This window comes from Wyeomyia smithii, chromosome 1 (genome assembly GCF_029784165.1).
Source record: "Wyeomyia smithii strain HCP4-BCI-WySm-NY-G18 chromosome 1, ASM2978416v1, whole genome shotgun sequence".
Lineage (NCBI taxonomy): Eukaryota > Metazoa > Arthropoda > Insecta > Diptera > Culicidae > Wyeomyia > Wyeomyia smithii.
In genome coordinates, this window is record NC_073694.1 from 87597623 (window position 1) to 87613237 (window position 15615).

The following is a 15615-nucleotide window of genomic DNA, read 5'->3' on the forward strand; positions in this document are numbered from 1 at the left end:
GGCCCAGTGCCTGAATCTCGCCACGACCTAGGCTAGCTCCCGCTGATGGTCCGGGACTGCTTGCTAGCAGTGAGCACTTCCGTGGCCTTCGGTAATCGCCAATTACCGACCCGTGGTGGCATTCAGCTCTGCCATATTCGTAGCTTAGAAGTAGTGAATAGGAAGGGCATTGTCCTGCAGCGATGATGTAACGATATAGCTCAAAACCTGTTCGCTGCGCAAACACTGTACATGCGCTGAATATTCAAAAATCTGAACTGTAAACGATTTGTTTTCGTTCGACACTTGTAAACATTCGAATGCCTCCACTATGGGAGCAACGGTGTTTTTGTGTACCAATAATGGCGCAGTTGAAAAAAACGGGGTTAAATCAAACCAAAAACGATTTAAGTGCTAATGAATCTTTAAATTGATGAGTTTTCTACACAATAAGTACTAAAAATTATATGAGACTTTGTTTTAACTTAATAAATATCCCTTAAATAAAATCGAATGCAGCTTAAGAAAACACTAAAAATCAAGCGGTATTCAGCTAGTGATTTGGAAAAACGTTTTTTCTCTTAAGTGTTTCACTGTTAAAAGGGAATTTTTCCCTTAAACATTACATAAAACCCATACAAACATGTTGCATTATACTTTTTTTGCCAGTCTTACTCAAAATAAGAGAAAAAACTCTCTATATCGCACTACCTCCACTATTGGTACTACCTCCACTAAGGGTACATTTATCCTAGTCCAGTTATAGTTATATGTAATAAACCAATTTTAAACACGCATAATGTTATGATACTTGAAAAATATTTCATATTGTCACCTTTTTGTATACAGTCCAGGCATAATTATATAAGGTAACAAAATAATGAACAAATATAATAATACGGTATTTGAAAGATATTCCATATTGTTACTGCAACTGATATATTAAGTTTATAGTTTGTACTATATCCTCAATCGTTTTTGATTATGCGGGCTGTTAATGCAATTGCTAGGCGAAAAATATAAAAGATTATTACAAGATATATTTTTACTCTGCTATTGATATCGCTATCAAGGATGCGTTTGATGCAATCCGACTGTATGACAAAGATGCAATGATTATTTATTTATGATCATTTTGGGATAGCAGAAATAACACAAATTTTGTTATTTCCATCAAGTTTTGATATATTATAGAAATAATATAATCAAGATGCCAATAGTTGCAGCAGGGTGACTCATTAGTTCATAGTTATTCTGATTTACAGGTTATTCAGTCTACTTGGGTCGGAAGGCCAATTTGTAAAAACAATCAATTCGAGCCGCTATTGCGCGGGTGATTTTATTCCTCGAACAACAAGCAACAAAGCTCTAGGCACGACAAGTGCACGCAAGCGATTTTCGTTCATTTGCCCAACAAAATAATTAAAGTGGCAAAGCAAACGGGCGGCAACACCGCTGACAAATCGAATTTTAGAACGCAAACAGATACTCGTAGAGTTACGCACATGCAGGGTTGTTACAGTCGGCGCGGATTTCGCGAACCCTATACAAAATGTTTACCTGCCCGAAAAACACCCTGTGCGAAATTTCAGGTCGGTTGGATTCAAAATGGGGTGGCGCAAAACGAAGTTAGACCTTGAGAAATCCGAAAAATCATAAAAATCATGATTATTTTCAGATTCGAAAACCGAAATTTCATGCAGCCAACCCCTCTTGGGTTTCGATTTTTCACTAGGTGTTTTTTCGGGCAGGTGAAAATTTTGTATATGGTTTCTTAAAATTACCATTTTGGTTGGCATCCTATTTTTTATTACTATTTTTTAGAAATTATCTAGACTTACATTCAAAGAGAACTGAAGTTTTTTTGTTAATCGATATATCTGAATAATGACAGGAGAAAAAAGTCGTCAAAGAATAACTTTAAGAAAGATGTCTGAATTTCCATTTAAAAATATTGATAAAAATAAATAATTGAGATACTACAAAAATAAAATTTTATCGTAACCTCTATGTGTTCGACAATAAAACACCCTTACGTGCCCCCAAAATGGTCCTTCCCGAAAAGATTCTACTGGGGCTTCACTAATAACATAACTATTTGGATGTTTTGTGGTGGCCCTGAATAGATTTAAAATGGCAACTGTGGTCGATTTACGGCCTATGAATGTCATCCCGGCTCTGAAAATACTCATATTGGGTGGTATTTGGCCATTTTTGGCTGATTTTCATGAACCGGAAGTTGCCACCTTGGATTTCAAAACGACGTCTAGGGTCGACTTCAGGTCACCCTGATTTCAGAAATACCCATAACCGTATATATTACTTGTTAACAAGTTCTGAAATCACATGCGTCTCATCGATGTGACAAGAATTAGAGAAAAGTTGCCAAGGGCTGGCGTATAGAAAACCGTCTGAAATTCATTGCTTATTCATTGAAACTCTTCTGAACATTTCAACATGGTCACTAGACTGTGACACGGTTATATGGAAAAAAAGATGGTGTTATTTTTTCACTCCCATGCACTTTTCGTGTTCCTTATAGGTCCTATAACAACTTTGTAACTTTTCAGTTCGATCGGTGAAACGCCCGATTTGCGCCCGATTTTTAAAGCTTCTATACGATTTTATAAGGGAAAAACCACTTTTCAAAACTTTTTCTATAGAGATGTCCAGTTTGCTCCTAAAAATATATCAATACATGATATTTATAGGAAATTTTCCTGGAAAAACTCTGCTGAAGACCGCAAGGCGCTACCTTGCTTGTGAAAAAAGATATTCACCCCGAACTGATTAAATGTCTGACGAACATCTCACCGTTGAATTTTACTAGCAATACTGCTGCAGCATGCTGCTGTTGTAAATTCAACCATGTGATGAGAAATGATATCGCTTAAATTTATCTTGGAGGCTTCCCCGAAGATACTATGAGCAAAAATCACACTTTGAAAATAAATTCCACGCGAAATTATTTCACATACTTAAGCAAGTTTGCAATAGCAGCATGCTGTAGCAGTGTTGCTGGAAAATTTCAATGGTGAGCCGTCCGTCAAACATTCAATCAGTTTGGGGTGAATAGCTGTTTCTACAAGCATCGTAGCGCCTTACGGTCTCCAGAAAAGTTTTTCCCAGAAAAATTTCCTACTAATATCATGTATTGATATTTTTTTAAGAGCCAACTTGACATCTCTAGAGAAAAAGTATTGAAAAAGTGGAAACTTCGAAAATCGGGCGTTTCACCGATCGATCTGAAAAGTTACACAGTTGTTATGGGACCCATAAGGAACACGAAAAGAGCATGAGAGCTAACATTTATTTTTTGTCCCACCCTAATGGTCACTCTTAAGAAAAAAAAAGTTTTCCTAACAAAAACTTCTCTATTTGAAAATCTCAAACTTGTACAAAATGCAAATATCCAATATTGTTGGTGTTTTATTTTTTCTTAATTTCAAACTGTTTGTTTAGGTACAAAAGTAAACAAAGCTACCAACGCAAAGCATAGCAAAGCCTTGGTGCTACAATCCGATTCGGAACTTGACCTTCTGTTTATTATACACAGACTTCGCAGCCGACTGTTAAGTGTACAGGACAATTGCGGGGCTAGCGTTACGATCCTACTGACACTAACAGTCTTTCCCGTGCCGAGACTCGAGCCTACGACAACTGGCTTGTTAGGCCAGCATTGTACCTTGAGACGCCTACTTAGCAGTTGCATCAAATCGTCGTTTGAAGCTTTGTTTTCAAAAATGTTTACTTACATTAATAATCAGGGTGGCCACTCTACCGGGAAAAGCGGAAAAAGTCGGGAATTTCAAATCACAGAAAAAAAGACGGGAAAAGCGGGAAATTAGGCTTCACATCAGGAAAATCATCCTCCTGCATGACTTCTACTAATGTTGCCAATGAACGAGTTGTAGCAAACTAATTCCTAGATCTGGAAAATATATACATTGGATTAAAAAAGAAAATGATTTATTTTCTAATTATTATTCTTTTTTTTCCAAATTATAACGATCTAAAATTGATGTCATTGAAAAACTATTTTGGCAATACAATTTTTTGGTATATCTTAAAATTTTCTAGACGATTTCGTTAGGACGTGTTGTATACTGTTTCAAAAAAGGAGCTCAAATTTATCTAATTCCTGAAAAACTGTCAAGCTTTCGTTTAGAAATGTATTAAAATTGCTTTTTACGCAGTTTTTGGTTTGGTTTTTCACGTCTTTTTTAATGCGAATTTCGGAATTTCCGTGGTTTATCATGCGGATTTCCAGGAAAAGTCGCGTTTTACACCGATTGTTTCCAATAATATACTTTTCAAATTGCTTATTCAGAGTGTCGGTTGAATTTATTTTACGGATTTTAGAGAATTTCTCAAATATTTAATTGGTCCCAAGATCGAAACTTTTCGGAAAAAAATTATGTTCCGAGATGACAGATCTCAACGTTTTATGAATTTCCAACACATTTACCATAAAAACAATAATTTTAACAGTTTTATGTGAACTTTTTCATTGGTCACTTTGAGGCCTTTTTTCCCGATCGATGTTCGTTTGAGAACAAATTTTGCATGAGGAGACAAAACTTCTAAGCTATAATTTAAAACGATCGATGTTTAATTTTTTTCCATACATTCCATTGGCATCCAAGAGCAGATTGACAAAGAGTAAAAGCAGAAGGAAGATTGTAAACGATTTCTAGATAAAAAGGGCGCAAATTGTGCAGGTTTCCATAAGTTACTCGCTAAAGTCGATAAACAGTTAAAGGAAGAAAAATTTTTGAAGGATAAATATTTTTTACAGTTTTAATAACACTATTCTCGCAAAGATATATAAAAACATGTAAAATTGATGTTTTTCACATATTTTTTGAAAATATAGCACCGAGAAAATTTAAAACCTATCATCAGGAAAACCGGGAAAAAAGCGGGAAATCGAAAATTGATTTTGAGTGGTCACTCTGCATTGAAAAACTTTTACTTGAGACTATTTTATGTTTCTACAGAGGATGTTGTTCAGACTTTCCGAAAAACATTTTTAATGGCATTCAACTTATGTTTGAATGTTAGACCTGAATTCGAGTTGAGGGATTTTTCTACTTTTTCGATTGTTTCTACTTTTTCGAGTTTGGCGCTATACGTGAGTTACATATACTTAATCGTATTAATAACCTTTTTCTCTAGCTAAAACCTATCTCGTCCTTTCGAGAATAATTTTCAACAAGATTTTTTGCAAATTTTAGTTAAACTTGCTCTCGTTTGCAGCTCACGAAGATTATTAATTACTTATTGAATGTTCCGACAATATACGGGTTTAAATGGTTATCCATCACTTTCCAAATCTCGTCATTCAATTCTCATTTTTTATGTCTAACTTATGTCTCACAGGAATTTTACTCGTCATAATCATACTCTTTTCATCGAGAGAAAATCGCGAGAAAAAAAATCAGTGCTACGTGCATTTTGCATTTGTATATAGGAATTTCCAAACAACATTTTTGGTCAGCATCATTCCTAAACATGACCGCAGTAAGTCAACTGTCCTGCGTTTGAAGCTAAATACAAACAAGTTATTCATATCAGCATGACATTTTAAAGATGGTATTGATTTTACCAAGTTGAATCATAAGTTTTTATTAGTTTTTTTTTCGGCGCGGATTTAGTTTTCACGGCGCGGATCCAAAAACCCGTGGCGCGGATTTTGCGGATTCAAAATTAAGGTTTCTGAAACAACCCTGCACATGGAACTCACCTTAATTATTCTATGAGAGAGTTTTAGCACACGGGTGGCTACGTTGTAGTTAGCAAATATAAAGGGGTAAAGTCGCATTTTATGAATGTCCAATAAAGAGCGTGAGAGCGGTAACTACGAAATGCGCGCTCACACGTTGCATATAAAAGCTAGTCATTTGTACTAACTCTCTGGTACACTGTCTTTGTTTATAAATTTTGCAGTGTTATTGCGATCAGCTGTGCCAGCCACGGCCAAGGTCGTATTTTGTAAGCATCAATTTGATTGGCCGATGGTAGAACGTTTTGCCACCATAAGCAAAGAGAACCTGGTGGCTCACCAGTAGCGATGAAATGCTGAGAAGGTAGAGAAAAAATAGGTAGATCAATAAGCGCAACGCGCGCAGCGATAATTAAGCGAGGAAAAAGATGAAAGTGATGCTTGATAATTGGGGCTCCCATCAATGTCAAGATTAAAGGAGCTTAAAGATTATGTTTGCCAAGAGTATCATAATCTTAGCAACAATATAAATAGACCAAGAACACGAGCGGCGGTCGCTAGTAGAAGAAAGTTACTAAGCGATGCTCTGAAGGTTGTCTTCGAAATCTTAGAGAAATACGAATATTCCAGCTTGACACCCGAGCATTGGAATAGATTAACAGATCAGTATACACTAGTTAAATCAAAAGTGTGTCTGGCTCTGAAAATTCTGAATAATTCGGCGATTGTCCCGGAACCAAAAAAGAGTAGAAAGTTTTCGGAGAATTGCCTGGAGTTCGAGACATCAGGAGTCTCAGAAGATCAGATCGCCGACCTAGAGCAGTGGGTAGAATTTGAAGAACCACCTCTTTCATCAACCCTTGTAGAAACTCGGGAGCCAGAAGAGGGGAAGCGCAACGGAACGCACAAAAATTGTTCAAGCGTATTAAAACAATTAGATAAACTAGAGGAAGAGTTCGTGAAAGAAAGCCTTCTACTCACCAAAGCGCAAACACAGGATACGTCTAGTTTTGCAAATCATATTGAAAACCTGAAGAGAGTTTTCTGCAAGAGCAGTCTCTTAATCGGACGAAAGTTAAAGGAAAGGAACATGGTTGAATTTACAATTGATAGGGCGATCCAATGCATCCCCGAGTACAGGGGCTCAACGGATGAGTTGGAGGCGTTTTTATTTCATATACAGCACTTTGCTGACAATATACCACGGGGGGAACCAGATGACCAACTTGTGTACGTGGTATTAATGAAGCTGAAAGGAAGAGCAGCCGCCGCCTTACATCATATAGGAGCGGACACGTGGAAGAAAGTAAAAGAAAACCTCATAGCGCACTTCGGAACGAGCGAAACGATCGAGTCCGTAATCAAAAAGATAAAAGGTTTGCGCCAAGGGATAAATGAGGAATTCTCAACGTACAAGAAAAGGACCCTGGAGATGCAGGACGCATTGTACACGTACGAAGACGGAGCAGGCATAGCAGTAATGGAGAAAAGTCTACGGATACATTTCATAGGAGGACTTAGTAACGAAAACCTGAAACAGATGGCTTGCGGAAAGCAGGAGCTGAGCCTGCAGGCCCTAATGGCATGGCTGGAGAAAAGGGTCGAGGAATGCGACCAGCTGGCCGACATTGAGAGGAAAATGCGCGGGTTGGATTTACTTGATCAGCAAGAGGGGGCACGGGGAAGACGGTGGCAGCCAAGCGGACCAAGTAATAACGCTTAAAGACAAGGTCATGAAGATTGCAACAAGGTTAGCAGCTCCCAAAGTGGTGGCAAGGAGCGGGTTAGCAGGAATTACAGACAAAATGATTATACGCGAAGCGATGGGGCCCGGAATTTCAGGCAACAGGCGAATGAGTACAACTATCACGGCAATAATTACAAAAATTACAACAATGGTGAACGCACCGACAATAGTAATAACAACAACAATAACGGGAATAGCAATGGTCGCGCCTATAGGGGAAATACAAGCAGAGGCTACGAGCGACAACAAGACAACGATAACTATGGGGGTCAGCCGCGCGGAGGCTGGCCTAATCAAGATCGAGGAAGAGGCCAGCGCTATAATCAAGCCAATCAACAGGGCAATAGGGGTCGTTTTGATAACTCACAAAGGCCACGTTGGAACGGCCTGGTTTACAGATCCGTGTCACAGGGTCAACACGGCGGCGTACGCAACAACTGTTGACGTCATCATTTATATGCATTCAATAATCATTTACCTCATTCGTTCTGTACTTTCTGGCAACTCTGCTAATGACAAGAGAAGAAGAGAACAACTTTTACTCTGTCCAAGAATTTCTTTTTTTACGGTTGAATAAACTAAAACGTGTTTGATGATTAAATATAGTTATCTGTTAATTTAAAGTCAATTTCCCCACTCGTCTTATATAAACCAACAGGTTATGTGCCCAGATACGTTGAGTGGTGGAAATTAGTACGGTTTGCATAGAAATCGGTATGAATAAGTTAAGAATCCATCGCCGGGTAAATCAGTCGGAAATTGTATTTTGTCGTGTGAACAAAATGGCGGAAAAGGTTTCGATCGAAAAATTAGGGGATCACAACTGGCCTCTATGGAAGTTTAAGATCAACCTTATTCTCGGTGAGAAGGGTCTTGCTGCTATAGTTAAAAAAGAGAAAGAAGCAGAACCAAAGAACGACTGGATTCTGAAGGACGGAATTGCACGATCCGTAATCGGGTTAGCGCTAGAGGACACACAATTATGCCACGTCATGGGTAAAACCACTGCGAAAGAAATGTGGGAAGCACTACAGTCACACCACGAGAGAAAGTCGATGTGCGGAAAAGTTTTCCTGATGCGAAAGTTGATTTCGCTGCATATGCCAGAAAAAGGCAGTATGACCATCCATCTTTCCGAAATAACCTTATTGCACAATCGTCTCGCTGGGATAGGAGAAAAGATTACAGACCAGTGGCTGATTGCGATAATTCTTTCCAGTCTACCAGAACCATATAATACTCTCATTATGTCATTTGAGTCTCGTCCGGAAGAAGAACTTTCATTGGATTTTGTTAGAGGCCGACTGTTGGACGAGTGGAGCAGACGTAATGGTGGAGATATTTATGGCGGCAGAAGTTCGGAACAGCCTCAGCGTGCACTGCAGACTGGCACAAAATCAAAACAAAAGTGCCATTACTGCGGCAAGGAGGGCCATTTTAAAAGGGATTGACAAAGTGGAGCCAGGATCAACAACGGAGAAATAACGGCGATGGAACTAATCGTGGCTATGGTAGCACGAAGCAGAAAGTGAATAAAGTCCAAGAAGAAAAAGAAATTTGTTTTAGTGCGCTGTCGAAGAATGAAAATAAAAATTGGTATTTAGATTCGGGGTGTACCTCCTATATGACTGGGGACGTTTCGAAGCTCATGTCAGTGAACACTTCGCATAAACAAACAATTTGTTTGGCCGATGGCAATAAAGTGCACTCCAGAGGTGTTGGCGATTGTCGCGTAGATGCTTGTGATGGTGGTGGTGACCCAGTGAATCTAAAACTGAAAACGTTTTGCTTGTGCCAGACTTGAAAAATAACTTGCTCTCTGTGAGCAAAATCACTGACGAAGGATATAAAGTTACGTTCAACAAAAGTGAGTGTCAAATAATTAGGAATGGCAATGTTGTTGTAACCGGCATACGGGATGGTAATTTGTACCAACTGAAGCGTGAAAATGAGCAGTCGTTGCTGGTAAAACCGAATCATCGGGACGGATGCCAACATATTTGGCATCGTCGCTTGGGACACCGTAACCCGGAAGATATAATCAAGATTGTACGTGATGCTTTGGGAACAGGATTGAATATGTCGGACTGTGGAATTCGATCGGTTTGTGATATCTGTTGCGAGGATAAGCTTTCCCGTTTGCCTATCTCACAATCAAATTCTAAATCAAAAGCAGTTCTTGATTTGATCCATTCCGATTTATGTGGACAAATGGAAGTAGAAACCCCTAGCGGAAACCGTTATGTTTTGACGTTAATCGATGATTTTAGCCGATATTGCATAATCTATCTCCTGGAACGCAAATCTCAAGCCGAAGAAAAGATCCGGGAATTTGTTCATTTGGCTCAAACGCAATTTGAGAAAACGCCTAAAATTCTTCGCACCGATGGAGGGGGAGAGTTTTCGAGTGAATCACTTAAGTCCTTTTTGCGGAAGGAAGGCATTTTGCTACAACAGACTGCGCCGTACAGCCCACAGCAAAACGGCAAAGCTGAGCGAATGAATCGGTCGTTGATCGAAATGACCCGTTGCCTACTACGTGACGCTGACATGGACAAAAGGTATTGGGGTGAGGCCATAAACACTGCCAACTACCTATTGAACCGACTTCCTAGCTCCCCGACTGGTAAAACGCCATTTGAGCTTTGGTTCGGAAAGCGACCGGACCACAAACATTTGCGTATCTTTGGATCCATTGCGTATGTCCACGTACCTAAAGAAAAGAGAAAGAAACTCGATCAAAAGAGTAACCGAATGATTTTTGTCGGTTATGCGGATGGAAGGAAGGCATATAGGTTTCTCGATTCAGAAACGGATGCGGTGATTATAAGTAGAGATGCAAAGTTTGTTGAAGATGTTTTAAAAGCGGAAAATATTCGTGAGGTAGTTCCCATTCCGCAAATTGCAGAAGATCATTTTGAAAGCAAAAAGGTAGCTCCTGTAAAGGATATGATCGAGATTGAAGTAGAACGTGCACCGGTTGGCGTGAACGATATGAACGGTCTGAATGATAAACCCGAATCAGACAGTGAAAGCGAACACGATGGTGAATCTCTTGAATTCGGTACACCGAACGAAACGGATGAATCGGATTTCGAAGGTTTTCCCAGGCGATCACAGCGAAATACAAAAGGAAAGACACCAGTGCGATTGATTGAAGAAATCAATGGAGTGCGCATTCAGGAGGAGGATGAACCGAAATCGTATAAAGATGCTATAACGTGTACACAAAGGGATCGATGGAAAAAGGTCATGGATGAGGAACTGGCCTCACACCATCAGTGGTGGGCACCGCTAAACGAAAATTTAGCGACGCTAATCGCTAAGCCGCTAACCGAAAAATTTAGCTCGATAATCGCTACACGCTAAACGCTAAACCCACATTAGCGGAATTTTCGCTAATCGCTAACTTTTTATATGTAAATAGTCATATCGCTATATTTATTGCTCGTGTTTTGTATGATTTGGACCACTTTGATCTTTTTTGGTTAAACAAACGAAAACAATTACTTTTTAAAGCTAAGTATTTACAATAAGAGGTTCACGAAACGGTATTCATATTTGATTTTGTAAAAACAAGAATAACAAAAGTTATTTAGCTTGCATTGAAAATAGATACTCTTAGGAATGTTTTCATAAAAATTCAATTATTATCTGAATCGAAAAAGTAGAGCCAAAGTTGTCATAATTTCAAGCGCATTGCAATTTACCAAAGTTCTTGGCGTGCCGAAAATTTAATCTAGAGCTTGTGCTTGTTCTTCAAAATGCCCCTGTGGCTTGTACGATAACTGGAACTCCATTCTAGGGTAAAAAACTGACAAAAGTAACTTTCGCAGTAAAGTATGTTCATCTTTCGAATCAATTTACGTACGCCATCAGCAATCCACAGTTTTTTCTAAATATTTCTATTGGCGTTCTACAAAATTTAGCGAATTAGCGATTAGCGTTTCAAAGGCCAACATTTTAGCGACGCTAACAGTTTCGCTAACCAGCTCAAAAATTAGCGAAACTGCTAAATCGCTAACTGAATTTTAGCGTCGCTAATTAGCGAATTAGCGGAATGGTGCCCACCACTGCACACCATGAACTGAAAACGTGGGAAATCGTTAAGCTTCCGGAGGGTAAAAAAATAGTTGGTAGTCGCTGGGTTTACAAAATTAAGCGCAACGCCAGCGGGGAACCGGTTAAGTACAAAGCGCGATTAGTCGCACAAGGGTGCTCTCAACAACCGGGTGTTGATTTCGAAGACGTGTATGCGCCAGTTGTGGCGCAGGCAACATTTCGAGCGCTTCTGGCGGTGAAGAAGATGATTTTAAAACACGTAGATATAAAGACTGCTTACCTTAACGGTAACCTGACAAAAGAGGTCTACATGAGGCTGCCGCCAGGATATACCGATCCAGACAGCAAAGGAAAAGTTTGTAAACTCTTGAAAAGCGTATATGGTCTCCATCAATCTGCTCGTTGCTGGAATCAACGGATGAACGAAGTGCTGAACCATTTGGGGTTTACTGCAAGCTCAGCAGACCCATGTCTGCACGTTCGATGTGTCGATGGTAAGCAAATTTATATAGTGCTATACGTAGATGATGTTGTCATCGGATGCAAAGAGGAAGAGGAAATAGAACGGGTCCACGAAGAGCTCCAAAAGTATTTCGAAACTACCGGATTAGGAGATCTTAAGTATTTCCTCGGGCTAGGGGCCATCCACATACCACGTGGACAGCTTTGGGGGGGGTTGGCTAATGTCCACGGTCCATACAATTTTTTTAGAATTTATATGGGCAGTTGTCCACGGAGGGGGTGGGGGGGGGGGTCAAAATCGTTGAAAATCTGTCCACGTGGTATGTGGATGGCCCCCTACAGATTGAACGAATCAACGGAAACTACAGTGTGTGTCTGTCGGGGTATATTCAACGCATTGCTGAACGCTTTGGTCTAGGTGAAGCGAAATCTTCTCGCACACCTATGGATGAAGCTTACGCTCGTGGTGATTTAGATAGTCCACCGCTTCCGGATAATGTGGACTACAGAAGTTTAGTGGGAGCCTTGTTATACGTTTCTGTGAACGCGAGACCTGATATAGCAGTTGCTACCTCTATCCTTGCTCGAAAAGTTTCACAACCGTTGGAGGCGGATTGGACGGCCGCAAAACGTGTCGTAAGATACCTACGTGGAACAATTAATTGGAAACTACATTACAGCGGATATGAACCAAAGTTATTGGGATATTCTGACGCAAATTGGTCTGGGGATCATACAACTCGCAAGTCAACATCAGGTTTTGTATTCACGGTAGGCGGCACTGCAGTAGCCTGGAAGAGCAAGCAGCAGAATATCGTGGCGCTTTCTTCGATGGAATCGGAGTACATTGCGCTTAGTGAAGCCACACAGGAGGTCCTGTGGCTGCGGAGAATACTTGCTAATTTAGGATTCGAACAAAAGGGGCCAACAATAATACATGAGGATAATCAATCGTGCATCGCTTTCGTGCGTTCGGAGCGGATTGGTAAACGGTCTAAACATATAGAAACGAAGGAGATGTTTGTGCGCGACCTTTGCGAGAAAGGAGAAATTGTTTTGCAGTACCTTAAATTGGAAGAAATGATAGCCGATGGACTAACGAAGCCGTTAGGATCTGTTAAAAACCAAAAACTGTCGAGGCAAATGGGATTACTTACCGGAAATTTGCAAAGAACGTCAGGCAAAGATTAAGGAGGAGTGTTGACGTCATCATTTATATGCATTCAATAATCATTTACCTCATTCGTTCTGTACTTTCTGGCAACTCTGCTAATCACAAGAGAAGAAGAGAACAACTATTACTCTGTCCAAGAATTTCCTTTTTTACGGTTGAATAAACTAAAACGTGTTTGATGATTAAATATAGTTATCTGTTAATTTAAAGTCAATTTCCCCACTCGTCTTATATAAACCAACAACAACAGCCAACAGAGTAACCAGAATGGGCATGATTATGACGGTTATGGCAATAACCAATATGATGACCAGCGCAATGACGCATATAACGATAGTCGTAATAATAATGGCGGTAGAGGCAGAGATAGGTCGCCAGGGGGCGGAAACGGGTATAACTATAATGGCGGATACGACAATGCTGGGTATGTCAACCGCCAGTACGATCAATACCACGACGTACAAAATAGAGGTAAACTGGAAACACGGTTCAGTGAAGATTGTGCACCTGCCTACGTATTGTCCTTGCTGCATCCTGCTAACGTAATACGCATGTCGTTGAAGGAGTTCAGGCGCAAAACCGGAGCTTTCGTAGTTTTTTACGAAGTTGACAATTTTGTTGGAGAGGTGGATGTCTGGTATCAACATTGCAACAGCATGAGAGCAGACGGTAAGAGGATAGATGGTTTTTAGTTAACGACGTTGTTATTGTTATCTTTCCGCGGTAGATTTAGTGTAAATTAAATTAGAGTTTAAGTTAGTTTAGTGTTAATAAAAAAATTAAAATTTTCAATTCTAAACTTACCCCATAACCTCGAAATTCTGAAAAAAAATTACTGATATATAAGCGCTCAAAACCTGACCACTTTTCCCTGGTTAAATTATTAGATTTTCAAATTTAGGCGCCTAACTTTGATATAGACGTTAGTCAACGTCAATAAATCGATCAGCTTAAACCGATGTAGGTTATAGTCACTCTATGTTTTACTAGTCTGGCGAAGTGGATTCGGGAACCAATTCAAACTTTTATAACGGGATTCAGTCGTATTGAATTTCCATTGACTGGTTCCGCTTTTAAACGGTTTAAATTGGTTCCCGAATCCACTCCGCCAGACTAGTAGAACATACAGTGACTATAATGTATGTGTATGAGGTGGGACCATCATCATCGTTTACCAAGTTGTCTATAAGCCCACGCACCACGTCGAATTAATTTAATTACAGATCTCATGCTTGTCCCGTTTGTCCGTTCTGCGACAACAGGGAACTTCAGTTTTTATATTATATGTATTGTTTAGACATCAATTTTTTAAAAAGTAAGTTTTTTTTACCGTACCGCATGTTCTTATTCAACATGAATTGTTCTTTTCTGCGAAATTCTTGATTAAGCCAACAAAATGATAAATTTCGGGAAAATGACTAATTAATCAATATTCGTGAATATTTTTCACTCATTGTATTTAATGCCATTCAGTCGCATAACTAAACAAACCTTGAATCTAGAATCGTGTTTAGTGATGCTCAGCATGCTCCTTTCGTTTGGATTCAGCCCATTTGGCAACGTTTGCCGGGGAGTTAGCTAAAAGAAGAAAAAAGACTCTAACATGGCCATACAAGTGAAATAATATGTCTACTAACCAAGCTTACTAATCTTATAAAACAACGGGATAGATAGTCCAAAAGCAATGAAATAGTAGCGAAAGACCCATTGTTTTTTGAAGTAATGCTGCAATGGAAACTGTGCTAACTGAGCGGAAAAAGTATAAGGATACTTCATGGGTCGTGGCGCCGGATCAGACATTTTGATAAGGTGTTACGCAGAACTTGGAAATGTCGCAAACTGTAATCAATTTACAATTAAGTATTTTAACATTCAAAAGAACTACGATTATATAATTTCACAGCTTAGCTCCTCAACGTCAAGACTCACCTAGCTGAGAATTTAGAGCAATGGGAATAAAGGCATGATGCCAGAGATGCCAGATGTTTTTAAAAATTATTTGCAACTGCTCGAAAAACCGGAAAAATCTTCAAATCAGAGTCTATGTTTATAATATAGAGTCGCGTAAAGATGAAACCAAAGGAACCAAATCAGTGTCAAACGAGGGTACCAATCGAGCAATGTAAATAAACAAGGTGATAATGTTAGGAGTGGATGAAAAGTGTTGTAATTAAGCGTGATAAAGAATATGTGTTTTTCCGAAGTTTTAACTACATGTTTTAAATCCTACATTAAACATGTACACTGGCTCAGTTAAATTTAACAAAGCATCACCGGTGTAATCTTTCAAAACTGTGTACCTTTCTTTACCTTAGAATTTCAAAAAATGATATTCGCTTATGCATGGTAGAAAACAGAACTGTATAGTTCTTGGCATCAAACGGCACAAAAACTGTGTTGCCGAAATGATTTTCTCTTTGCGCGACTCTATATACACATAGACTCTGCTTCAAATCTGAGAGAATC

At 39.4% G+C, this 15615-nt stretch overlaps 1 protein-coding gene across 2 annotated transcripts; it reads right to left on the reverse strand.

Moving 5' to 3' along the window:
• Positions 1-14581: 14581 nt before the first annotated feature.
• On the reverse strand, positions 14582-15226 carry LOC129728391 (uncharacterized). Of its 2 annotated transcripts, XM_055686838.1 has the most exons (3): positions 15079-15226; positions 14787-14988; positions 14582-14727 (listed from the first exon to the last, which is right to left on the reverse strand). In XM_055686838.1, exons 2-3 carry the CDS (start codon positions 14947-14949, stop codon positions 14660-14662), a joined length of 231 nt encoding a protein of 76 aa, XP_055542813.1. In that variant the 5' UTR covers positions 14950-14988; positions 15079-15226; the 3' UTR covers positions 14582-14659. The 2 variants fall into 2 exon arrangements, with proteins under 2 accessions (XP_055542813.1, XP_055542806.1); XM_055686831.1 differs by lacking the exon at positions 15079-15226 and having other exon boundaries at positions 14787-15072.
• Between the last annotated feature and the right edge of the window lie 389 nt (positions 15227-15615).

What these genes read in the sequence shown, in the direction of transcription:
- LOC129728391 (XM_055686838.1), bottom strand. Translation starts at nt 14,949, where the DNA reads ATGTCTGATCCGGCGCCACGACCCATGAAGTATCCTTATACTTTTTCC. An exon ending in TTATAAGATTAGTAAGCTTG is followed by an intron (nt 14,728 to 14,786) that starts GTTAGTAGACAT and finishes TTCTTCTTTTAG; the next exon opens with CTAACTCCCCGGCAAACGTT.